Source organism: Macrosteles quadrilineatus, unplaced genomic scaffold (assembly GCF_028750875.1).
Source record: "Macrosteles quadrilineatus isolate MER2022 unplaced genomic scaffold, UCM_ALF_1.0 Scaffold_1__1_contigs__length_201487025, whole genome shotgun sequence".
Classification (NCBI taxonomy): Eukaryota; Metazoa; Arthropoda; class Insecta; order Hemiptera; family Cicadellidae; genus Macrosteles; species Macrosteles quadrilineatus.
Window position 1 is genome coordinate 191,315,944 of NW_026542594.1, and position 27,640 is coordinate 191,343,583.

Below are 27,640 nucleotides of genomic sequence, written 5' to 3' on the forward strand. Positions count from 1 at the left end.
CAATTGTTTGAATAAAATTGGTTTGCACTATAAACATTAGAACGAAACTTAATCCTTTTGTGGTTACCCTAAGACACATTAATATTTTTTTTATGACTGGTCAAAGTCTATTTGGTTACCGTAATTAATTGTTCGTTTAATATACATCCACACTATATGTTTAGTCAATTTATGTGATTCGTGTAGGTCTCAATAGAGCGTTGTACTATCTATTTATTTCCTTCCTCAAAACATCCACTTTTTCAATGTGTTAATGTTAGATGATTATCCACAGTCAATGTCAGTTTGAGCGTGTTACATAAATCAACTTTCCGCGCCGCTAGTTAATTTCAACTTATGTGTGATTATTGATTTATGATTTTTTTATAGCCATGACACACAGCATATACAATTCATATAGCATGTTTTTATTTTACACACAATAATACATAATCTTTGGTAGTCAACAAAACATCACCGGTTGATTAGACAGTTTCCATGGCAACCAAATCAATCAGGTTTGAATTGAATGTGTGTTTATTGATGTGTGAAGTAGTGGTTAGAAGTGATAATAGTGGATTTTACTGTCAATATTTCGTAATGTAATCTAGAAATTACATTTAAGTTTATGTCTAGCACATTTATGTTTGATTAAACATCTTTTCTATTATTCATAAAAGTTATTTGTGTTAACTTGAACTTTTATAGTTAATTTATGAGCAGTTGTAGTTGAAAGTTAGTATACCCACTACATTATTAATCTAACACTTGTTCACACAATTTAAAATACTTCTAGTTGTGGTTGTGTACAAGGTATATTGAAATAGGTATCAATCATAAAAAAGTGTGCCTTATAATTTCAATTTTCGATGAATATGAACAATGATTAAAATTTAACTTTTCCATACTGTTTTAATTTTTTATGGCCTTTCACAGATAAATTACAGTAGTTAGGCCTAAATTATCAACTAGGTAAGACTTTATTATTCTATTTGTAATGTGTTTTGATATCAATACTATGATTTAAAAACAAGAGAGAAGAGTTGGTGTGTTTTAATACAGAATAGTTTTGGGGGCGACTGATCTGGAGGCTTGAATTAAAATCACCGACCACCAACGAAATATAGTTGTGTTGTAATGCCAATGTTGCTAGAGAGATGAACAAATGTAGGCCTACAGTTCTTTTCATGGGCACCTACGGGTGGGGGAAGCATTGGTCAGGGCCGCCTGATAAATACTAAATTATTTACTATGTTTTGTAAGGTTTAAATCATATTGTAGCCAAAAATGATACTATGTATGCTTAAATGTTTGTTAAGATTGGCTGAGGTTATAACATATTATCATGTACAGACTATTGGGTACTGAACCATTAGTCAAAGATATTATGTTTATTCTATTGATGCCTAATTATAAATCACAATAATTATTGTAGATGTGTGTAAAAATACAAGATGATTTTCACTTGCATAGTTATTCAGTTGGCTGTTTTAAGTTCAAATTTTGATAACATTAGTATATCCATTCTAGCTGGATACTAAACTGTTGATCTAGAATTTTTGTTTCTAGACACTAAACCAGCAATTAATTGAGAATGTCATTTACCTATAGTTAGTGTTTAGTTTCTGAGGGAGTAATGTTTGATTGTTTGTCAGTCGAGGATGCAATGGCCGACTTGGAGCCTTCCCCGACTGGAAGTGCAAGACTTCCTCCGTTGACGTCTCAGTTCCCACAATGGAGTCGAGCCACACCTTTGGCGCCTCTTGCGCCTTCTGGGAGACATGAAGCGGTACCTGGTTTCCTTCGGGTAAGATTGCATCATATGAAGATTTGTAATAACTGTTCAATAACGTAATCACTGACCGTGTTTTTGACAACAAAATTGCAACAAGTCCAAGATTACAGTGTTAGTTTTTTGTACGATCTTCGACGAGATGATCACATCATGCAGTGTTGTATAGGCCTACATTCTTTTTTAACCATTCAACTTTTTAATTTTTGCTTGAGGGAGGAGCAGGGGCGGCTCCAGAGGGTAGGCCCGGGCCTACCCAAAATTTTGGTAAGTTATATATTTAAAAATTATAAATAGGCTAAATAAAGAAATTTTATTAGGCCTCCTAAGTACCTATATGTAAATAAAGAGAAAGTATTAACTTAAACCTAATTATTTTGCATTTAAATTTTAAAATTCTCCCCCTTTATGATCCACAAAACCCCTCAAACCTTTAGTCCCCGGTCAAACTCGTTTTTGATCGTTGTCCTCCCGGAGGACTCTTGAATTGATCAGACGAATCAGACTACTCACTAAAGAACTACCTTTACTCTGTTTGACACAGACCTGGGATTGTTTGTAACATTAATTCAAGATTGACACTTGACCTAAGCCCTCAGGGCTCACGATGTTTCTGGCATTCAATTCTTTTATGACCTAGAGGGCATTAGGTCAAGGATGAGCTTCTTGGCATGAAGAATACCCTGAACGAACAGCGACACAGGTCTAATTTTCATAATCGAGATGACCGTGTCCACCATCAACAGTCCTACATGCTATTGAGCTTCCAGACTCCTTTCCAAACACGGACAGCAGAAAAAGTGTGTTTCGTTGTGAAGAGTACCCGGGTAGTAAATGCAATCGTGTGACACGGCTTTACCAATCCTGAAAATGTACGACCAAAAATAGAGGCGCTTAATAATCCACCTCCCCGTAACTCTGATTTATGTAAGGTTGGATTTACTGAATAAGTCGTCTGGTCCAGCTTCTCCCTGTCTCTAGTTGCCAGCTCTCCTGCCAGAGCGGGTACACTCCTCTGTTCTTGCCTGGTCCTCCCTACGCCGCTTAAATCTTAACGCTATTTAAACAGGAGTACATCCGACGTGACTAAAAAAATATTTGAGTAAAAATTCAATCAGACAAATTTAAATTTGCTTGGTTGGTTTGCTGCAGCAGGGGTAAAGCTCCCCTAGGGGTATTAGATGTAAAGCTCTCAGCAGTGTGGAAGATGTTGAGTCAAGTTAATTAATTTTTGGAACATTTTAGTTTGTTTTACTTGTCCACTCAGTCTTTCACTATTAGTGAGAATTCCCCTTTTCTGTCTTCTTGAATGCAAATAATGAATAGTAATTCACTAAAATCCCAAAAGTGAACCTTTTTGGGGCAAGATAGTGGTTTGTGAGCAAGCACGGAAAACTACTATCGAGCCCTGATTTCATGAGCAGGGAACGATTTTAGCAAATAATCACATAAAACTTCTTTGTTAATAATAAAATATCTTTCCACAATTTAGTAAATTTTCTTTATAGGTGTCGTAGCATTGTTCAACAATTTATTTAAATGTCAGTGGAATATACACATTAAGCGCTTTTGTTAATCCAAACAAGATCTTTGTTTCGTGAAGGCAAAAGTTTGTTTGGGAAAGGTAAAGTTTTGTTTGTGATAAGGAAAAGTGATTAGGACAAACAAAATCATATGTTTTGTAGGATTGGAAATCGCTGAGCTATTTTCATGTATTTCGTGTACCAATGAATATTATCAAAAAGAATATTGCATTAATATGACATCTTAAACTTGCTAGTGCCATGAAATCTAGAGGCTGTTTTTCTGGAATGTTGCAAAATTTAAGACAGAAAACCTTGAGCTAAGATTATTCAGAGAAGGTTAAAAAATACATGGTTTGATAGTTGAAATCTACAGAAATAAGCTTTTGATGAATATCAGCAACAAACAAGCCTGTTAAAACTATATTTTGGCCATGAAACGGCGTATGAGCTCTATACAGTAAAATAGAGTTTTAACGGATAAGTTACTCATTGTTTTATTAAAATAACCAAGAGCTGTCTTTTTACCAAAATAAGATTTAGGATAATAAATTAAAGTGTTTAAAACAAAGCAAACATTTTATTGCTTAAAAATAAATAATACTATATCCAACAAATATCACACATTTTGTATCACCTATCTATCAAACAGGAGATCAAAATTTGACTAAAGTTTCATTTCAAACAAGTGCAATATACTTTCTATTGCTTGGTTTTTAAGTAGTTCAAGAGAGGCACAACCATGGAGATCCATACAGTTAAGTAGCCTAACTATTTTACTTTAGGTAAATATTAATTCATAAAGTTAATATGAAAATTGTTTGTCGATAAAATATAACTATAAGCGTAGGTCCTAAAGCTAGAACTCTTTTAAGCGTTCTGTTAAGTAGGTAAAACGTCTAGTTGTTTACAAATTCTTTTAAACTGGAACATAATTACCCTGTGGTGTATAGAATGTCTGTCCATTTGTGATTCGTCGCCATAGTTCTTTTCGCAATAGTCGTTTCTCCTTTTGTAGTTTTGTAAACATGCTCCTGTTTTCTGTTGCTCGCCGAGAAAGGTACGGTAACACCTCATTTACAGGTCCGTAAGGAATGTATTTGAAAGCGGAATATCCCGCTTGACCGAGAGGGAACGTTATATAGTCACACATCCCGTACAACTGTCCGAAACAGATCACTTTGTCTTCAGGATTGATGCCGATTTGTTTCATTTGTTCAATAGCGAATCTCACAGTATCCTCATTGTGTGATGCCACCATGATAGCAATCTTGTTTGGTTGTCCAGTATCTTTAAGAACCTTGATTTGCTTCAAACACTCTGTCAAGGTTTTGTGGTACATTTCAGACGTGGCTTCATAGGTCGGACAAATGGGATCTGGATAACCCAACTCCGCTGCACGTTCACGCTCTTGATCGATGTAAGCCCCCCGGACAAGTTTTGCACCAAAGTAGAATTTTTGTCTTTTCGCTTGAGCTAAATCTGACGAAACCTCGTTGAACGCTTCGTTCAAATAGCATTGGTAAGTGTTGAACACTATCGCCTTTTCTTTATTGTATTTATTCATCATTTCCATTGTGATTCTAGAAATAGCTGGTTGAAAGTATGTTTGCTCTGCATCAATTAGTATGCGGATGTTCATATCCTGTGCAGTTTTAATCAGCGTGTTCACTCTTCTAATTGTGTTCCTAAACATTGCTTCTTCATGCTGAGACAGCTGGGAGATCAATCGAACCATGCGCCCCTCTTGTAAACTAGGAACTCTAAAGGTTTCATTCAACTCAAAATTTTCATCTACGATTCCTGTCCAAGGAAACAAATGAATAACACCTTCTCTGTCTTTGACTACTTTTTCCAGGAACTTAGCAGTGTCTTTGATTCCTGCTTGTTTCAGCTTTTCCTCCAATTGTTCTAGAGTTATGTGACGGTTCAGTATAGTGCCATGGCCTCCCATTACTTCGTTGACAAAATTACGAGATCTCATGATGACTTCTGACAATTGAAGTAAAAACTGAGGTTTTCCCAAAGCTGTTAGTTTGACTGCAGTGATTCCAGTTCCGCCAGTAGAGTCTGCAACAGCTTGCAGGCTCTTTAGGAAAATTTCTAGATTACGTTCGCAGCTTGGTTCATCCAAGTAAAAGTACGTTCTGGCACTGGAAACTTTGTATCGCCTGTCAGCATACTTGGCTGACGGGTGGTATTGTGGAATGTCCTTCCCCATATCACCTGTTTCTGGTAATTGTTCCTTCGGTTTCTCTTCAGGTTGCAACGCGGCCATTTCACGTTTCTTTGCTTCTTCAGTTGATATATCTTCTTCAACAGAGTAGTCGAGAATAGCTTTTACACCGAATGATTGCATTCGCTTTAACACAGGATCGATTTTCGCTTCATCCTCCCCAGCGACGAATTGTCCATAGAATGTGGCTCTCATAATATTTGCAAAAATAGCGTTTCCTAAGACAGACTTTGCCAATTTCATCAGCTTAGCATTGTTGTTTACTAGATAGTTTATGGAGCACATCTGAAACACAATGAGTCCTCGTAATACTTCCCAAGTAGTTTTACTCTTGCATGCAGCTATGTGATCTTCAAACTTGGTGTCCAAAGGATCCCATTTGCTGACACCACTTTTCTTGACAGCCTCTGGAGACGCCTGTGACATCGCAGGACTTTGACTTTGTGATCGCATTAGCACAGAAGTTGATGGTAGTCTAAGATTTGTAAGGTAGAGAATGTTTCTTATGCCACTGTAGTTTTTCATCATTCCGCTCCCGGTTTTGAAATTCGTTGAAATTGCCCTTAGTGCCATCCCTGAAAAAGACAAGAATAATTAGTCTTTGCACAAACTACTGCATAATAATTATTATTTATTAGTCAAAATCCACTTCATTTTATCATTACTCTTTAAAATTTTTAAATATTTTTTTTAAATAATTGTTCTTATAGTTTAATAAGGCTACATCTCAACTTTATGTGTTACAACAATCTATGGACCTGTTTTTGGGTAAATTTGTAAAACGGTGGTTACTGAATAAACAATAAAACCAAGATCTAGAACCTTTGAAGAGGTCAAGGATATTTTTTGGGCCCAGCAAATAGAAAAATAATTAGTTCTTCGACTTTAAACGTAACAGAGACATGAATTAGTATCCAATCTAAGACTAAGAGACAGATCAAATTTTTGTTTTGTCAGTGATTATTTCATCTTCCTTTTAGCGATTTACCCATAGAGAATAAGCATATTTTAAAGGAGATATATTATAGTGTAAATCCAAGCAGGCAAATGGAAATTTGCCTAGTCTGCAGGTTTGATGCAGTGGGGGTATTTATGTTTGAAAATTACCCATTGTTCATTATAATGGGTTCAGATCATTAAATAGAATTACCTGCCATTAGAATGCATAGCATGGATATTTGTAATGTTATTGATAGGCTATTATAGCCATATGTGCCATATGAATGAGAAGGTGGTTTTTAAAGAAACCAAATTCAATAACCGAAATAACAATTCTTTTTTACTTGAAAAACTAAATTTAGTGCCACATGACCCTTTTTTAAACACAAACTGTATACATACCTATTTAACAAAATAATTATGTTTACGTGCAATACAAAGTGCCCCACACTCTCTGCCAGCAAATACGCAAATGCGAGACGGTAGGACGCACGAGCCGAGGTTTTTCATTCTAATTACAAATTTTGTAGTGATCAATAATCATTTCAGGACCATCAAAACGTCACATGGCCAATCAGGCATTTTGGACTGCAAGGACGCCCCCTATCATTCGCTTTAGGATTTATTATTTATTAATTAAGTGAACGGTCTAAAATATATATAGGCCTATATAGCAATGTTTGATTATTTTTTTAAATTGAAAAGTAAACCTATTTTTCCTCATAAAACCCCCCTACCCATAGTCAGAACTTGTTCGCAAACTTGACCGAATAAATGTAGGTATACACTTTTATACCAAATCTCATCAAAATCGGACCATTTTTGCTTGAGTTACCGTGTTAAAGGACATATATATATTTATGAATTTGAACGGATGGTGTTTTTAGTCTCTGGGCACCTCAAACGAAAAAGTAAATCGGTCCCGGGTCCAGGTCTTACCATAGTAAGCTAGCTATAGTACTATGGCAATAGCTTATTCCCTATATAGGAAATTTGCTAAAACAACTCTAAATGTTGGAAGATAAGAAATTAAAACAAGAGTTTAAATGTTGTATTTAATAACAATACGGGTAGTCTGTAACGTCATAGATAAAAGGAGTATAGACAGGTAACGTGTAGAAAACCATATTGTAAACCAACAATGCTTTGTATGTCCATTTTTAATAACATGAACTATCTAATACTTTATGACCCTTGGGTAAAACATTTCCCTTTGTGTAGCTTGGGCATTAAAGTCACTGTAGATCAGAGAATGTCAGATAAAATCAAGGCATTTCCATCTAGACCTAAATTATATGGAAGTTTGTAACATAATTTCTTCAGAATTGCATTTTTATTTTTAAAGTTTGCCTGAGAATGCAGCATATAAACTAATTTAATTAATGCATTACCCCCCCCCCCCCCCAAGAACTACATTGATCATATGAATTATCATATACCGTAGTTAACTCTCGACTTTGAACTACTAACAAAATAATTATGTTTACGTGCAATACAAAGTGCCCCACACTCTCTGCCAGCAAATACGCAAATGCGAGACGGTAGGACGCACGAGCCGCATGAGCCGTATGTACTTGTATTGGAAAAAACCAATATGGCGGACATCTAGCATCACCTGCAAAGTGCTCCCATATCTAAAGTGTAGTTTAGTGGTAAAAAACAACAAAATTACTAATTAAACAACACACATAGAAACAACAACTCATCAAGATTTCAAGACAATCAAGATTTTAAGTGACCCTCAAGAAAATCTCATGAAAAGCCAATATGACTAACTGAACATGACTGTAAGTTATTAATACAAGTTTAATACCAAAAATAACATTTACCTCAAAAATTCATAGAGCAGATGGTTATCTTGTAAACATTGCATAGTTTAAAAGTTTCAATTTTACATACAAGTGCCCAAATTATTTTAATTAAACTCTGCAAATATATCAAACTGACAACCAAGCAGTGACGTCACAGCCAACTCACAGCTTTACACATTCATCACTTCCAACACGACACCTGCTGCCTGGGAGTGTTTGAACTGAGAGTTGCTGACTGGACGCTCAGCAAACTGACCACAGACACTGCCACTTCTAACAGTGTCTACAACCTACTACCAACCAGTAATACAGTGCAACACTGTATTCTTCATTAATCTACACAAATTTTTGACAACAGAAATAAATTTATTTATTTATTTAAATAGTTCTAATCCTGACATAAAGAACCAGCCAAACTTTTCAAAACTGATATAATTTTTAACCTGAACCTCAAGATTCCTGACATAAAGAACCAGCCAAACTTTTCAAAACTGATACAATTTTTAACCCGAACCTCAAGATTCCTGACATAAAGAACCAGCCAAACTTTTCAAAACTGATATAATTTTTAACCTGAACCTCAAGACTTCTGACATAAAGAACCAGCCAAACTTTTCAAAACTGATACAATTTTTAACCCGAACCTTAAGATTCCTGACATAAAGAACCAGCCAAACTTTTCAAAACTGATATAATTTTTAACCTGAACCTCAAGATTTCTGACATAAAGAACCAGCCAAACTTTTCAAAACTGTTAGAATTTTTAACCTAAACCTCAAGATTCCTGACATAAAGAATCAGCCAAACTTTTCAAAACTGATACAATTTTACACCTGAACTTCAAGACCCCTGACATAAAGAACCAGCCAAACTTTTCAAAACTGATACAATTTTACACCTGAACTATGTCGAAGAACAAAACAAAAGTTTCAAAATATCCGTGTGGTGAATGCAACATCGGTGTAAAATATTCCAGTATAAAATGTACTGGTCCCTGCAACTCCTGGTTCCATGGTGGGTGTGTCAATATCACAGAAAAACAATTAAAAAACCTTTCTAAAGAAGACATTTCCCTATGGAGGTGTAACAATTGTAGTGATTCTTCCCTCACCTCTGGAAAGCCAGCGTTACAACTAAAAGAAGACCAAACTCCCACACCCCCAAATCAAATATCCTCTGAAAGTCAGGGTAACAAAATGGGCGAGGTAGAAAACAAAATTCTAGAACTAGAAAACTCAGAAGATCCCGATTTAGAAACTTCTCTAACACTTGCAGCAGAAGTTGGAAACGCACTTCTAGCACAAAATAGCAAACTAAGAGAAGAAGTACTCAACCTGACTCAACAAAACTCGAGTCTGGCCCAGAAACTAACAAACATACAAACCATCGACATCATGAACTACCACGCTCAAATTGAACAACTAGAAGACGAGAAAAATACTATTCTAATTAGAAACAACAACCTAATCGAAACAATAACTGAACTAGAACACCAATTGGAAAAGGAAGTAAGCCTAAGAAACACTCTCACAAAAACATTTGAAGATTATGACAAAGACAGGGAAGAAACTTTTAATAGCTTCATCACAAAAATAAAGGACATGGAGAATGAAATTAAATGCCTTAGGCAAAAAAATACATGCAGCAGAATAAACACCGGAGAAGAATCTACAAAATCATTCAGAGAGACAAGCACACAGACAACCACTACAGAGGCGAAGGACCTCACAAACAAATCCACAGTTTCAGACAACAAAAAGCCAGAAGCATCAAACACAGAAACACTAATTCTACTTGAACTAAAGGCCCTAAAAGAAAAACAGAATAATATGGAGTCAAAAATGAAGAAATTAGAAGATAAAATAACAGTAGAAGATTCCCAGCACCTAATAACTGAGAAAAAGGAGACTCCTTGCAAGCCAATTAACACACCAAGACGAGTTTCATATAATAAAAACAAATTGGCAACTACTAAGAAAACCCATTTCAGTGTTTCCTTGCAAATAGCAAAAAGCAAGTTGAGGAAAGAAGCACCAGAACACCAAAGTCAACCACAACAAACACAAAATCAAAATATTAAAGAACCCAAGGCCATCAAAATCCCAAAACGAGTTTGCTCTACTTTCAAGGGCACTATATCTCCCCCAAACAAATCAACTAAACCAAAGAACACAGGGAAACCCCTGATCACCGCCAAGCTTCTGAAGCCGGGAGAGACCATTGAAGACTTCTTTTGGAAAAATATAGACCTATATAAAAAGAATATTCTGTCACACACCAAGCGACTAAACATGACCGAGATGGACTGCCTCTCTTCTCAAGGAGAACAGAAACATGAGCAGCTGCAGGAACCCAATTCAAGTCAACAATCCAATCACTCTACAGTGTCCCATACTATAACCCCTTTTTTAGAAACAAACAGCCTGAAAAAAGGAAAAGAAAAATCTGCAAATCTCCAAATAATTCTTGTGTAGCAATAATGCACCAAAATATTAGAGGACTTGCCACAAAGACAAACAGACTACACCATATTCTCAATGACACAAAACCAAGCATTCTAGTCTTGACTGAACACGGACTGAAAAAAACAGAGCTAGAAGCTACAAAAATTCCCGGCTACTCTTTAATTACCCACTTTAGTAGAGAAGAACATAAACTTGGAGGTGTTGCAATATACTCCAAGGAATCCCTTGCTGATACAGTATCAGCTATTAACATATCAAACACATGCCAGGAGTTAATTTTCAAAGCAGCAATGATTCGCATGCAGACAACAAAGAAAAAGGATATCTACATTCTGGGAATCTATAGACCACCAATCGAAAATGCAAGAATTGCCCTTGACCTCCTATCAGACACGCTAGAACTACAAGAAGTACACAAGAAAAACCTCATACTCATCGGTGACATAAATATCGACAGGCTCACCCAAGATTCCAAAAACACCATGCTGGAAGAAGAGTTAACCACACAAAACATCTGGAGATTTCCTCTAGAGGCCACCAGAATAACCCATGACACAGCCACTTCAATAGACTGTATATGCTCAAACATACCATATGCGTATATTACTGGACAAGTTGTGCATACTGGTCTATCTGACCACACTGCGCAGCTATGCCTGCTGAAAACACACCAAGAAGACACTTCCCAAAGATTTGTAATGAAAATAAGCCTAAACAACACAAACCTTAACAATCTAAAGGCTCACCTCCATCTACAAAATTGGGAACATGTTTACTCTTCACCGAATCTTGAAACCTCCTACAACAAATTTCATAATATTCTTCAAACAGCATTGGATTATACATGCCCATTAAAGAAAACTAAAATTAGTACAAATAAAAAACATATGAAGTACTACGATCCTGAAGCAAAATACCTTAAAGAGAACTTTTTGAAAGCTCTGCAAAAATTTTAGTTAACAAACAGAAATGAAGACAAATTAGAAATGATTAATAGAAAAAGGATATACGACATGAAACTAAGAAACCTAAAAATGTCCTCAACAGCTAGCTTCATAGAACAAGCTGACAACAAACCAAAAGCACTATGGCAAGTTATAAACAAGGAAAGAAAAGGAAAATGTGAAGAGAAAACCCTTACAGAATTAGAAATAAATGGCAAACTCACAAACGACACAAAAGAAATGGCCGAACACTTCAACACATTCTTCTCAAATATAGCAGAAAATACCCTTGACCAAAACAGAGCAATCGTTATAGACCCTGAAACAGTGCTGAATGGAGAGGAACCAGTCTGCCCAATACACCTTACCCTAACTTCAACATCCTATAAAGAAGTTAAAACGATAATAAACTCCCTAAAAGCCAAAACATCAAGTGGAATGGACGAGTTTTCATCTAAGATGATAAAGCACTGCTCTCAAGAACTCATCTCTCCTCTGGTTTATCTTATAAATAAATCATTTAAAGAAGGCAAATTCCCATCCACCATAAAAGTCAGTAAAATATACCCCAAACATAAAAAAGGACCAACTGAAAATGCTCAAAACTACAGGCCCATCTCTCTCATCTCCAGTTTCTCTAAAATCATAGAAAAAATTGCTCTGGCTAGATTAATGGCACATCTTAATGATAACAAACTCTTAACTGACAGCCAACATGGCTTTCGGAAGAATAAATCTACATCCTCAGCTATAACAGCACTAATTGAGTACGTCCTAGACCAGATAGAAAACAAACAATACATTTCCGCCATCTTCCTTGATTACAGTAAAGCTTTTGACTGCCTGGGCCACGACCTGATATGCAAGAAACTCGAAAGACTCGGTATAAGAAACTCTGCGCTAGAATGGTTCAAAAGCTACCTAACGGGACGTTCACAAGTTGTGGAACTGAAAAACTCATCAAATGAAGTCACAGAAAGTTTCAAATCTTCAAAAAGCAAGCAGACGAGAGGAGTTCCACAAGGCTCTGTATTAGGCCCGATTCTATTCATCTTATTGACTAATGACTTCCCCAAACAAATTGAGAGTGAAAATGCTGTTGCAATCATGTATGCAGATGACACAACCATTTTGATCAAGGACAACACAGCCCAAAACCTTTACCTTAATTCAAAATCGATCCTAAATAAAGCTATCCTCTACTCAAAGAACAATGACTTAGCAATAAACCCCACAAAAACTACAACTCTGAATTTCAGTAAGAAAAAAGACATAGTCCCTCAATTAGAGGATGTAACAATAGAAAACCACACAAAATTTCTCGGTGTTATCCTTGATAACAAACTAACATGGAAAGAGCACATCAACCACTTAAGCAAAAAAATCAGTACTGGAATATATGTCGTCAGAAGAATAAACTACATAGGCGGACTCTCCGTGGCCAAAACAGCTTACTTCGCACTGGTAGAGTCGCATCTTAGATATGGCTTGACAGTGTGGGGAGGAACTTCAACAAAAAATATGAATCGAATTCTCGTCCTTCAAAAGAAAGCCATAAGAGCCCTCGCCAACCTTGTCCCACCACAGACTTGCAGACTAGCATTCGCAAACCTAGGAATCCTCACAGTGGTGTCTCTCTACATACTTGAATCTATAAAGTATGTGAATGAAATAAACCCCCCAAGAAACCAAGACCTGCACCACTACAACACCCGTCATGGCTCCAAATTTGCACTACCAGTTCACCGAACAACTCTTTGGGAGAAAAAACCTTCCTACACCGGCTGCAAGCTGAGGAACCATCTACCTGACTACCTGAGAGACCTGACTGGCAACAAGCTACACCAGGAGTTGAAGAAGTGGCTAATCGCAAGACCCTTTTACTCAATAAAGGAATTTTATGAAAATTAACATGTACAATTCACTATTGTATTGACACTATTGTAATTCTTGACGAATTAACAATAAAGAATATTGTATTGTATTGTATTGTATTGTACTGGGACCTCAGCTTCGGTATAGATAAAATCATATTGATTCATTAAAGTTTACAATGTTCTTTCAATTTAATTTAAAAAAAAAACAATTTCCTAACAAATATATCTGGATTACAGGTAGGCATAGTCTAGGCAGGTTACAAAACTAAATAATACTATAAACATTTTCAACTCTAAGTGAATTTTTCTGGGTTAGAATGAACATTTTTTGTGTGTGAAAATTGAGGGAATATCGGACTCTCAGTGATGGATGAATTAGTTTAATTGAAGAACATTTGGAATATATAATTGGTTAATAATAGTTTCAATTAATTAGAGTGTAGGAAACTTATATATCTGTTGTTTTAAACTTACCACCTCTAAAAGATTAAAATGGAGTTGACATTTTCATCTACAACAATAATTACATCAAATTTTACATTGTACCGTAATGGTTTGGCCACTTTACTGTGGTACCTAACCTTGTTATCTCTCAAAGAGTGCCATGCCAACACATTGCTTCTTAGCTTACGTTTTTTTTTCATTTATTCCAAATGGTTTACGTTTTGAGTAAGCTTAGTTGATAATAGATAGCATGGACCTCTAAAAATATGGGCAAGTGGGCCCCCCGACCCTCCCCTGTAAGACCCTACACCATCCAAATTCTTACAAATTAAAAAAAATATGAAAACAATCAATAAATTTACAATAGGTACCTACCTGGAGCAAATTAAGTTAATACGAAAATTCATAAAACCAACTATTTTGTAAGTTACGGTAGGTACTTAAGTTTTAAATATTTTCCGGGGTCTAACTTAGCCCTTTTTACTTACTGGGTCATTATAAAAATTTAGGCCTACCTGACCCTCCAGTTCCCCAGCCTTCCTTATGGGCGTTAGATGGACGCCCAGTATAGCCAGCTAATTAACTACTAACTAAAAGAACTTGGGGCCTAATTAGGCCTATTATCAATTTTCACAATAACCTGAATAGCATAAAGGCCTAGGCTACCTCTAACTTAGTACCTATATAAAAATAATAACTAAACTTAGTTATCCGACTCTATCATTGTAGTAAGTAAGTTACCTCACCCAAAACTGATAAGTTACTTAAGAATCACAAGAAAAATGTGAAACTTGTGTACCGGTATGACTTATCATAGAACTGAAACTCAGAAAATATCGCTAAGATTGATTAAGAATAACTTAAGAATAAGTTAGCTTAATCAATATATTTGTGTCAATAGTTTCATCCAATTATTGGGTTTTACGATAATAAGCTGATAAGCTTATGTATAAAAGGTCTGCCAAAATATTGAGCAATGTTTGGAACATTTGGTATTTAGCCCTTATAATTTGGGTTTTAACTGATAATGAATAATCCTAGGCTGCCGATACCTACTTAATTTACCTGTACAAGCCTAAGTTGATCTAGACATTAAAACTGTAATGATCAATAAATTATAACAATATTTCACACAACTTAACTGTGGCTATTACAGTATTTTTAAGGAGTTTGGACCAATGTGTTGAGTTTCAGACACCTTTAGTTATTTATTAGCAGTTACCGCACCTTTGAGCTTGAAATCGTATAACTGTCACCCTAAAGGGTTAACTCTTTCTGTAATCGATACCTATCTTCTATCATTATTTTCTTTGAAAGCTTACCTGCAGTTTATGACGGCTCAGTCAGAAGGCTATAACTCAAACTTCATTGCGTTTAACAACTATATTTATGATAAAATTATATGGCAATTACTAAATGAGACAAATTGATGAACACAAATGAAAACCGAACCGGGTTAAATTAAATTGCTATCAGCTTTTTGGTTTATTCTATTAGGGTTAACAACGTTAGAGAAAGACTAGAGACAGACTGGTAGGGAACGAAATATCGACCAATCAGAATCCGTTCAACAGTATACCAAAGACCAACAAGTTTGAGGTTAGGGTTGTAAACAGTACCGCGAAACACAAACAAAACAAACAGTATTCTAAACAATATGGCACTATTTTATCCTGTTTCAGTAAGAGTTGAAGTATTTTAACACAATCAAAACCAAATGTTTTAAATAATATATTATTAATACCTTCGATTTATTAGTAATCTATAACTGCATGTTCACCGACTTTTAATTAATTATTGAGTCTAATCTTGATTAGTCAAGTTTAGGGCATCGGCATCGTTCTACTTGATCATCTGAGGTAGGCCTAGCTTGAATGAGCATAATCTAGAATATTTAATATTCAAGGCAACAGTTTCTAAATATGTTTTGCAAGGTTAATTCTAAGCCACTCTAGGTTTTACTTAGGTAAACTCAACTTAAGGTAACTTAATAGACATGTTAGACATTTTCCTTACAGAACAGGCCTAACCCTAACCCTAATGGTTCCTTAAAAATCGTGGCTAAGTTTAGGTTATGTCAAAGGGTTAGTGAACTACATAAAAAAATGTGTAAATTTATAAGTCTGTAGATGTAAGTCTTTTATTTACTTACGGACACTAAAAGCAATGTAAAACGTAAAGTTGGGAATAGGCTGAACAAAAATTTAGGGCTGCACTTTACTTTAGGTCCTACACTTTTTCAAATAAAAATATCGATCGATATATCGACTGTTTCATTCAACAATCCGAATGAGACTAACAACGGAATGAAATTATTAAAAAAAAATTAGCCTATTATTATTATTCCATTATTTGGTGGTTAGATATTTCATAAGAGTAGTTTATTTTATGTCATTTGGTTAGTTAGGTAAGGTTACACTAACCTAACTAACCAAACGATGTAGCCTATCGATTGAAAAAATCGAATAATCAATATTTTCATTCGAATGAGTGTAGGACCTAAAGTAAAGTGCAGCCAAATTTAGTCAATAAATTTCTTACAATAACTTGCCTTTGATTTTTTTTTAAATTAACCTGATAAGTTTAAGTCTCTTAGAGACAACCTAGTTATTCTAGGGTAAACATGCCATAATTTAGAAGCCTAACTTTTTAAATGTAAAAATTGTTTTTACCTACACAATCAAATTGGTTATAATTTTGAAGTACCGGTAAGTATTTGAATAAAACTCTTAAAAAACAAATATTAGTCTGCGCCCTAGTATAGCCTATTACCACTGGTCCAATTTACTTGAATACTTGTAGTCCAGAGGCAGGAATTGTAGCTATAAGTTAGGCCATAGGGTACAATAATAATTTAACCTTAAGTAATTGAGGAGGTCCAATCTATGTTGAACATTTATTTAACTCAATTACAATAAATTAATTAGGTTTGTGGACATTTCTGATATGTTAACTAATTATGGTGAATACTGTTTAGACTAACTGATGGCGACACAAAAACCAAAGCAATATATTATTGGATGTTTATTAAAACTACAGTTAAGTTAACTTATACGTTAGATTACAAATTTAAATTCCTAAATTTTGTTTATAGACACTTAAACCAAGTAAAATATTTAGGTGAACTCTCTGTTTATTTTATATTTTACAGACAAAAGCAATCGTCCTTTAAATGAAAAATATACAGCCTATATTAAATTTTATTACAGTACCGTACGGTACTTAACTTAGCACCGTGTAAAATGTAAAACAGTGTTGTAGATTTATTTTCCATCATGACCAAGTTTGTAAGAATAAATTATTCTGATAATTTTGGACGTAATTTCACCTTCTTTAATTAATTATGAACTAATACATAAAAAAGAGTTTAAGTACCCTACTTAATTACCGTACTTCTGTAATTGTAATGTGTACTTTTTTCTATCAATGGATTGATGTAAAGTGATTTATTTTATTAAATACAATGCAATATTCCAAATTTACCTTGTCACAAATCTTGATACAGAAATCTTTTGTAATTTTGATTTTTGGGAATGGGAAAAGGTAGAACAAGTGTATTCATAAATCAAAAAGGTATAGGTATTGTAGTACCAAATAGGTACAAGTTGTTGAAGTTGATTTAAAAATAATTGTCTTAAAAACACTGTTAAATAAATATTAGAGTAAATTTTGAATTCCACACTTTAACGAATATAATTTTTAAAATATACTGTCCATTTAAACGTAAATCTCAATCTGCAATATTTTCTTTCTTAATTAAAAAAATGATTTCTATACACAAACAAATATATTGAAACTGAAAGTATTTCCCATCAGGTTTTAATGGGATATAAATAAACACCCTAGAATAGAATTATTGAAATAGGAGAAAATGGTTGAAAGTGGGTTGTTTCGGTGGGGGTGGGGGGTAATGTGGGTGGTGAGATAATGTTGGGGTGGGGGGTGGAAATCAATACCCCTAGACTGAGAGGTGCCAGGCCTATAATCAATAACAGCCCCCGGCCGGTCTCATATTAAATGCATGCATACAACTCGTACTTTGCGTAATTCCGTACAAACCGTGCTCCAAATACTGACTCACCAAGTTGTACGTAGTCTGAAGCATTTTGTGTCGATGTAGATTCGTTTGTGAGCGTTAGCAAACTCGGAATTGTTGAAATGGCCTCTAAGGTGCTTGTAAAGATGCCGGCGGTATCTTTTAACCAGGTGAGTTTAGTGGATAAAGTTCGATCTCTCACTCGGCTTTGCAAGTGGGACTTGAAAACTAGGATGGTAAAATGTGTTTAATTTTCTACATAGCTAACGAGTGTAATGGTGGTTGCATAATACACTACAGTCTGCTTATGAATTGTGATGACTTGCAACAAGTATTGCACAATTTTTTTGTCACATTATTATGTCGTACAGGTTTTGAGTTTAGTTATGTTTTTTGAATGTTTTAAAATCACTAAAGTAGAATTGAGATCGTCATAAATAACTTTTGTTTTTTGTATAAATAATTTGTATGCGGTACATGATGATACTTAAATTTATTTATGACTTTTAATTAATTAACAAATATTTAATGACTATAATGGTTTACAACTAATAAAATGAATATATGTGTCTGGCCTTGAAGAAATAATATAAAAAATATTTGTATTCTAGCTTATCATTGTTGAAAAAGATTGTTACATTAAACCCTCATTGATTTGAACTTCTATAATACAAACTTTTAACTTGGGTTGCCTTGGACAGAGTTTTTAAAAATGTCTTGCAGATATAGGAACGTGCCTCTTTAATTTATAGTTTTTTCTATCCAGTTTACAATACTTTAGTTTACTGTACAAAACAAAAAACAAAAAAACAAGATCATGCTACACAATTCGAAAATTTTTTTTCTAATTTTTTCTGTGATGGGCGTATTATTGAATGACTCTAGACACCTTGGAATACCACTGCCCTTAATTTTATTGATTCCATTTAAACAATCCAGACTTATATAACACTTATACATATAAGATCCCCAATATATCCAAATTAATACTTAACTGTAGGTACAGAACTTAATTTTTCTGCAAAATATTATGCCAAAATTTAGTGTAATAAATTAAAAAGCTTATACAAAAATGTTATGTAAAACCTTGAATCCTTGAAAGCTCTAATTTAATATTATGGACTTGAGTGAGTTTTTGGGTGGTATCATTTTGCAGTTTTCATTTATGACGACATCCTATTAAAATATTAAAATTCGTAATTTTGCTTCTACTTATAAAATTACTAAAACTAAAATTACCTACCTTTCAAGTATTCAGAGTAACATCATTTGAATTTTTAAAATAAGTTGGAATTATAGGTATTGTTTTACTCCATGCCGTACTGAGTGGGATGTTATGGTTAGATTTATGAAACTAGAATCTAGGGGTGGATTAGTTGTTGTAACATATTGATCCCTTACATGCAAAACCAATATTGATAATTCAGTTAACTGCAGGAACTGATAAGTTAACATTTCCAGCTTTGTCACCTTTTTGTCTTGTGCACAGCACAATACAATATACAATATACAGTACATTGTATGGATTCAAATGTATTTGTTCTCAATATAAGAGCAATATATGTTCCCGTCAAGTGTTTTTTTAACATGTCGGTATGAACCAATTAATACTTAGAAAAAGTAATAAAATTAAAATACTTCAAAAGTTTGTTTTTAAAGAGAAAAAGTATACGTTTGTATTTATTAATAATATTGTAAGGTAGTTATGGTAGGTATGTATTGAAATTTACACATCCAAATTTACAGCCTCATCCAATAAAAGTATCAAGAGGTCGCCTTGCTGTAAACTTTTTATATTAATTTCTACTTACTGTTAAATTCCATTCAAAATAAACATTCATATCATATACCAACATAAACATGTACATTGAATGGGTCCATTAAAACTAGACTTCTTCTCAATCATACAATATGTTTTATTGTTTGAATGTTTGATTATTTCTTAGCTAGGAAAGTTTTTTTCTAGTTTGGCTACCTTAATTGACTTGTGATCCATTAATGTTTTTTTTTTTTTTTTTTTTTTTTTTGTAAAGAGGACTCAACACTATTCCGAAACTCATTATTTTACTACTGCATTTCTTGGCTTAGTGACAATTTGACTAGGTAGCTGAGAGGTTAAGAACTCACCTGCTATCTGAAGATCGCTGGTTCGATTCTAAAAACTTGAGCAAAATTTCTTGGTTAAAATTGGACCCAGCTGTTCTTGGTCATTTTTAGACATATACAGCTGATTTTAATCAATAAAACTATGATCTCATTCATTCAACAGTTGCCTTACACTATACACACCCTGTTGTGTTGTCATAGTAAATCTAATCTAATCTATTATTGTATTATGCCTATCTGGTCCTAGTTATCAACCTGCTAAGCACATTATGGTGTGCTTCCAGATAATTTGCTTTTTTGTAGATTTTGGTTAAAAACGCAACATGAAGTTGCGTTATATGCTTCTGTCAAAGCCATTATTGTGTGGGTGGGGGACTATAGCCCCATATGATAGCTTAGTTATATTTTTGTTTCTTTATCTAGGTGACTTGGTTTTTATTGACAGTTATCGATCAATTCTCCAACTCACAAAACACCTGTATATCACAGTTAATTTAGTAGACAATATACAAATTCTTTATTGAAATTGAAATATCCCTAGGAAACATGTGTCAAATACACCTACAATAGTTTTTTTTTACTGTAGCTCAGAGTTCACAAACTAATCTTTTGAGTAGAACGGCGGTTGGATAAGACATCTTGTCAGGTGCTTCTTAAACAGACTGGATTGTTCTCAAGGTGCTCTGGTAGGTTGATGAAGTAGCGAGCACCTTTCTAGGATGGTGTCTGATCAAACAGACTCATGTGGTGTTGTGGAAGGGAAAATTTGGCAGGACCGAGTCCCGTGCCCACTAGACCAGCTCATCGCTCCAAGAGTCACTAACTAGACGCTAGTGGTATCGAATTAATCCAACGGTAGTCAATTGTTGTGGCGACTGTACAACATAGCAAAAGGGAAGATAGTGGGGGAGGAAAGCGTAAGCATAGTTGAAGAAGCATGGTTGAAGCGTGCATGCGAATTCTGCTTGCCATTCATACCAATGTCAAGGATTGTTCACAGGTCAGTAAGAAGTGTAACGGCTCTGGCGGAGGCGAGGTAGTGGTGGGGAGAGGCGAGGGGCTGCTTCTACCTTCCATGTCCAATGATCCGCTTCTCCACATCACCCAGTTGGAGCAGAACATCCGCTGGTTACATGAACAACACCAAATTATGCTGTCGTCGCTGCATCAGGAGGTGGAAGTGTTGCGACAGCGGAACCGAGGTTAGTTACGTCACAAATAAACAAACAATTCATCAAGATGTGATTCTAATTTTGTATGTAGAAACTCAATAACAACACCCTCGATAACAAGTCAGCCTTAATAACAAGTAACCTTTGAAAACAAGTTTTATAATTTCAAGTTCCCTTCAATTCAATTTACCCCTATTCACATGTTATTGCAAACTTCGATAAGAAGTTAACCTTGATAACAAGTCTTATTTAATAATCCCCACGAGAGTCTTGTTATAGAGGTCCTACTGCAGACACTTTTTTTCAAAGAAAATAATATTTATGTATTGCGTATTTATGTTTACATATATATATTTAAAGACATATTATATTATGTGTTGCATGAAAGTTATTGGCAAAATTCGAAACCAGCCTCGTCTTCTTTACTTCATCCAATAATCATCTAGCCCGTTTCCATTCTGATGTGACGATTTGTCTTATAGTAACTGACAATTTTGTTAAGGATGATAAATCACAGGACAAAACTCCTGCCGAGTATGAATTACGTCCTGCAATTGGTTATCAGTAGGAAATTGGTTATCCCTCATGCAATCTGTTGCCAGTTGAATGATGTGTATACAGAAAAGTATTTAGACGTAAAAATGAGCATAAGTAGCTCAGGTAGTTTGCAGGAGGCACATTTACCTACGATGTGTCAGTTGTTGAAACATGTTGTTAGTTATTAGTAGGTTGACAAAATAATAATAATAACTGCTGGAAATAGGTTAAACATCTCTATTATCTTTGGTCATTTTATGTTGAGGGGTTGTACAAGTTTTGATATTGTATTTGTTGTGAAACAGATTTAACTTGTGATTGTGTTTCACAGATCTGCAGTTTCAGCTGGTGTTCAGCAAGGGCGGAATTTCCATTTCACACTCGGGCAGCGATTCCTCCCCTGACGATAAAAACAAAATTGTAAGTCATTCATTTTTTCATCACCCCTCACCGTAACGTGTTACATATTTAAATGTTTACCAATTTTGTCTATGATGCAGTGAGTCTCTATTGTATTATAATTATCATATCAGTCAGCAGATGATGAGTCATCTGCTTTTCACTGACTTTATGTCTAGGAGTAGGAGGTGATGTTTTTTATTTGAAAATCTTACCATCCAGATTTTTTACTCTGCAGATGGGTTCCGAAACTAATTGATCAGGATAGTAGTTGTTCTACTAATTGAAAAATATAAAAAGACAATCTTAACTATTTCTATTGACATTAATCTGGAAATTGTCTATTCAAAAGTATACTCTTTCACCTTCTTAACTTTGAAATAAGTTTACTAGTAAGTAGGGTATAATTGAAATTTTGTTTATATAGTTTCAATAAATATTGTACAAGGCTGTTTGTTAATCTCATTACTCCGTCTGGTAATCAGATGATTGCTAGTTCAATCCTGAGTAAAGTCAAAGTCTTTTTAAATAGTTCGAAATTTCACCCAGCTGTTCTTGATCATTTGGCTTTCAATCCTGGTTGAGTAACCAGCTGATCTCAGTCAGTAACAAAGCCGTTATTTAATTTATTCAATATCCATTGTTTAATGTTTAGTCCTCTTCGCCTTAAAATAAGCACCTTGGTGTGTTGGCGTTGTAAACATTTTTAACCTCCCTCATTCCTTGATCCAATTATTGGCTCAATTCAACATCACACAGTTTTAACCTCGTATTTCCGCAGATCCTGAGCCCCAAGGACTGCAATACCAGGACGTTGCAAGTGGAGATGTTGGAAAAAGAAGTGACGGAGTTGAAAGCGGCTTTGGCGGAAACAACGGCCACGAATGTCTCACTGAACAATGTCATTGAACAACAGAAAAAGTAAGATAATACTGTTACAGCACCTTTATATTTCTTATGTAATATAATGAGTAAAGCACTTTAAGAATAATTAATACTACTTATTACAGATGGCTTTTTGGGGAATTTCACTATGTTTCTCGCCCTCACGGGATTGAGACCATTAATTTGAGCCTTATCCCATCGTTCTACGACTTCCCAGTCGCTCACAATTTTGACACAAAGAATCGGCTTACCTAGATCTCTTAAGTGGTATTTGAAAATCTTCCAATTACTGTAAAATTTTAATTAAGAAATGTTACAAAACATTTGCGTGCACCGATTTTCTAGTTCAATTGTGAGGCAAAGCCTAGGTTAGGGATGATTGAGGCAAGTGGAAAAAATAACTTTCGGTACAAGTTATGAACAATACTTTTGATTACGATGCAAAAACACAGAATAACATACCTGAGTCAAACTTTAACTATTATTTCTCAATTAACATTTTTATAAATATAAAAGTAAAAACAAATGTAATTGATTATAGTACACCTACAGAATAATGTAAAAATTAGAAGTTCAAGGTTACGTATTGTGCAGTATACACACACACTAAAAACTTACAAAAGTCTAGCTTTATGCCTATTTCTGTTTACATTGGATTGTTAAACAATAAAAACGGCTGATTAGAATCATAAAAGTAAATTGTAAATGAAGAAACATTGGCGCGTAGGTGGCAATGTAGAACTGATTGAGAGCAAGGCAAAGTAAATTTAGTGCAAAGGAAAAATCAGCTGACCGTTTCTCCATTGCACAAAGTTAGAGCTTGGGAAACAACGGTTTTCTTTAATATCAGCTGTTTTATAAAATAGCTGCTTTCTGTACAGAGTGATGGAAGTTATATGTCCAAAATCTTAGGGTAAAAGAATATTAAATTTTGTATTAGTAAATTCAATGAACGATGAGAATATGAACACTGCAATATTTCAGACAGCTGATGGCAAAAGAATCACGGCTGGTAGAAGCAGATTACGAAGCAAAGTTGGACGACGCAGAGAGACTCATACGAAGATTGCGACGGGACAACGAGGAACAGAGAAAGGAGGTCGGTATAAAAAAATGGTCCAATAAAATGATTGTAACAGTTGTCAGCGACTTAAATTTATTTCTACACAAGTGCCACAATATTGCATTAAAACACTCATTGGACCATTTTCATGAAGTCTTTAGTATTAGTTGATGGTCCGAGCTAATTAAGACCTAGAATAATACAGTTTTTTTTATATTTTAGTTAGGCTATTGCATGATTGGTCCTTTTTTCTTCATTGACCAAAAAAGAATTACAATCTAAAACTAAAGGACAGTTTATATTATTTTTAAAATTCCTGGTGTGTAAACAATAATTTTATGTTGTTATTTCTCCAGTTTTTAGTAGCAAATTTATTGATGACATTAGCTTTATTTGAATTTTAGTCCTGCGCTGCAATAAAAAAACCTAAAAAAAAGTATGGTCAAATATAATTACAATAACAAATCTGATGTTACTTTTTAATGTACAAAAAGAAAAATAAAGGTTTATTTATTCGTTTTAAGCCATAGCATCTTATATGTTAAATCAAATATCTCTGTTTTACAAAAAACTAAAGGGGAAAATACAAATTTACACACCAGTGGTATTCTACAGCTAGTTTGTTAATAAAATGGTTTATATTACCTGTCCGTCAGTGATCCTATTGTTGTCGTCTTATGCGACCGGTTTCAGTTTAACCGGTTTTAGTTCGTTAAATGTGATGTCTACTTATATACAGTATACAAAAGTCATTAAGAGTTGCCAAACGAGATTTCTGTAATGTTTCAGATATCAGCTTTGCGAGCAGCCGTCAACAAGAGCGGTGGAAGTGGCCATGGTCAGGGAGGCAGCAGTAATGGCGGGGGGCGCAGCGGCAGAAGGGGGGGTCATGAGCAGCACAGGTTCCCTCCCCTCCACTCACAAAGCTACTGGCACCACTCCCAACAGAGGTCCAAGACCAGGTATAAAGTGTACATACACACTCTCCGTTTCATTTAGTCTCAAGCCTGGTTTTTTTTCAATTGTAAGTTTATCTAGATTAGATTGTTACCACACCACTGGTGTCTTTACACTGTTTTTAACCACATCTCTGATACTGACCAATAGTTTCTCTGTTTCAGTCCTGACTATTCAACACAGCCCTCTAGTGGTGGAAGTGGCCGGAGGGGTGGGGGAGGGGAAGGTCCCTCACTCCCCCACCTCAGTCGCAACTACAGCCAACCCTCGGGTAGCAACGGTAATCGGTCACGTTACTACAGCAACGGCAACCATTACTACAAGTACCACGGGGGCCGCGGCAATCGGGACCCTAGCCAGTAGCAACCTCTATGACAAGTCTTTAGCTCTCTTTAAATTAAATTATACGCCGGTGTTTTGAAGACGCTTTTCGTCTATTAGAATTTCACCTAAACGAATGTTAATCGATGTACGTTAATCCCGATTTCAGTTCAAAGTTTATTATAATATATTTTTTATAAGGGAATGCTTTTGCTCGCTTTCGCTTCGGGAGACAAATTCATCGGGGTTATAATTAATGGCTGTGAATAATCTGAGGCAAAATCGGAAGTTGTTTTGTTTACATTGTGTTATAACTCTTTGTAAACAATTTTTTATGTTTACCCAAATTTAAGAGTTAAAACGTTTTTGAAATCAAACTGAAATCATTACCCTTAAAAAGAACCATTTGAGGAACAGGGAACGGTAGTGTTCGTAATGTTAGTGTTTTATAAATAGCGTATTAATTGGCTTTTATTGTATCCAAAGGCAGTAGATTTTAGTACGTATAGAGGATTATTTTTATCCAGTACTCAAAGATGTTTATAGTTTATATTTATCACCAGCATTAAAAGTGCCAAGTATTTTTATCTAAGCTTGTATTAGATTCGGAACCAATATTCAGGAAATAAACCTCGGGAAAAATGTTGAAATATTGGACGATACAGTAATAACCACTCTTAAACAACTTCTTTTATTTTGAATTCATCATTTTTCAAATTCAGATGTTTAATGTTGTAGTATACAGTACACCAACTGGATATTTTAGCAAGACTGATATTAATAATTTAGTCTTCATTTAAGATTGATATTTAAGGTATTCACTATGCACAATTATATAATTCATAACCGATTGATATTGTTATATTCAATTAGACTATATAACTCATAATCTTTCGATTTACGATTGAATAGTTTATTTCATATGGTGCGCTGATTTATAGTCAGTTTGAATTGGTTTTGACATTGTTTATAAAAAGTATATAATAAATTACATGCCAATATTGAATGTGTAATTAATTTAATACCTCTTCATAAAAAAATCTTTTTTATTGAGGCAAATTTAAGACCTCAAGGTCTAACCGATAACCTGTGAAAAACTAGCAATAATAACATACCCTACCTTACCTTACCTAGTTGTCCACTCAAACCTAAGCAGGTTTTTGGCCTCGCCAACAGTTTTTCACCATCTTCATCGATCTTCCATCAGTTCTTCCGTAAGATTAATTCTTCTCATGTCTTTTCGGACTTGGTCTCACCACCGCAATCTCGCCCAGTGGTCGCCTGCCTGCAGGAACTGCGTTCCAAGTTACAAATTGTAAGTCTGTTGGAGCTGTTGACTTAAGTGAAAGTAAATTACTAACACCTAAGGTTTTACTGTTACAATAATTATCTTTTATTTTACTGAAGTACACACACAACATTTTTACTCAAACATAACCTAGTCAACAATTCTCATTACAATAAAAACAATCCTAACTATTTACACATGATCAGCTGTTACCAACATAAATTAAATTAAATACAGAACAAGTAACAGCAAACATATTATATAAAAATAAAATTACATTCAACACCTTCCCTTAATTTTAATTTTATATAAGAAACAACTAGCGACATTTAGGTTCTGGCTTTTTCTAAAGTAACAATCTTTTTCATTATGATTTGACTTTTTACATATATTACAAAATAAATTTGGCTTTACATTACTTTTGTCAAACTTGTTTTGCAAATGTTTTACATTTCCACAGGTGTTTGCTAAATGACCAACAGCATTGCATTTAAAACATCGCCTTTTATTATCAGAGTTAGCCCTATTGTGTGTGGGAGCTTTATGGCCTGGAATTTTACAGTTGTGACAAACAACTTGGAACGCAAGATTTTTCTCTGGGCTTACCTCATTTAACTCACTTCTTGACTCTTCTGCTAACAGTCTCGCTGTTAGATTTGCCAATGTCTTTTCTTCATTGGGCATTGATTCCCAGGCAGTTACAAAATACTTAAATCTATCTGGCAGACTGACAAGAATTTTTGATATTATCATTTTGTCATCAATATTTTGTTTTAAAGTTTTTAGTCTGTGTGCTATGTTTTCAATTCTACTTATGTGAGAACTTATATCAGAATTAGGCTCATACCTGAGGTTAAAGAATTTTT

General features: G+C 34.6%; 2 protein-coding genes across 4 annotated transcripts; one reads left to right on the plus strand and one right to left on the minus strand.

Moving 5' to 3' along the window:
* The first annotated feature begins 617 nt into the window (after positions 1 to 617).
* Positions 618 to 26,478, plus strand: LOC128992697 (keratin, type I cytoskeletal 9-like). Of its 2 annotated transcripts, XM_054416416.1 has the most exons (8): positions 618 to 714; positions 1,635 to 1,786; positions 21,153 to 21,354; positions 22,193 to 22,281; positions 23,042 to 23,181; positions 24,130 to 24,244; positions 24,998 to 25,170; positions 25,330 to 26,478. In XM_054416416.1, the coding sequence occupies exons 2-8, from the start codon at positions 1,646 to 1,648 to the stop codon at positions 25,526 to 25,528; spliced, it is 1,059 nt and encodes a 352-aa protein (XP_054272391.1). In that variant the 5' UTR covers positions 618 to 714; positions 1,635 to 1,645; the 3' UTR covers positions 25,529 to 26,478. The 2 variants fall into 2 exon arrangements, with proteins under 2 accessions (XP_054272391.1, XP_054272399.1); XM_054416424.1 differs by lacking the exons at positions 618 to 714; positions 1,635 to 1,786 and adding an exon at positions 17,989 to 18,216.
* LOC128992687 (proline dehydrogenase 1, mitochondrial-like) lies at positions 3,861 to 15,521 on the minus strand. Of its 2 annotated transcripts, none has more exons than XM_054416393.1 (2): positions 15,333 to 15,521; positions 3,861 to 6,105 (listed from the first exon to the last, which is right to left on the minus strand). In XM_054416393.1, exon 2 carries the CDS (start codon positions 6,101 to 6,103, stop codon positions 4,214 to 4,216), a length of 1,890 nt encoding a protein of 629 aa, XP_054272368.1. In that variant the 5' UTR covers positions 6,104 to 6,105; positions 15,333 to 15,521; the 3' UTR covers positions 3,861 to 4,213. The 2 variants fall into 2 exon arrangements, with proteins under 2 accessions (XP_054272368.1, XP_054272378.1); XM_054416403.1 differs by lacking the exon at positions 15,333 to 15,521 and adding an exon at positions 15,238 to 15,280.
* Positions 26,479 to 27,640: the final 1,162 nt, after the last annotated feature.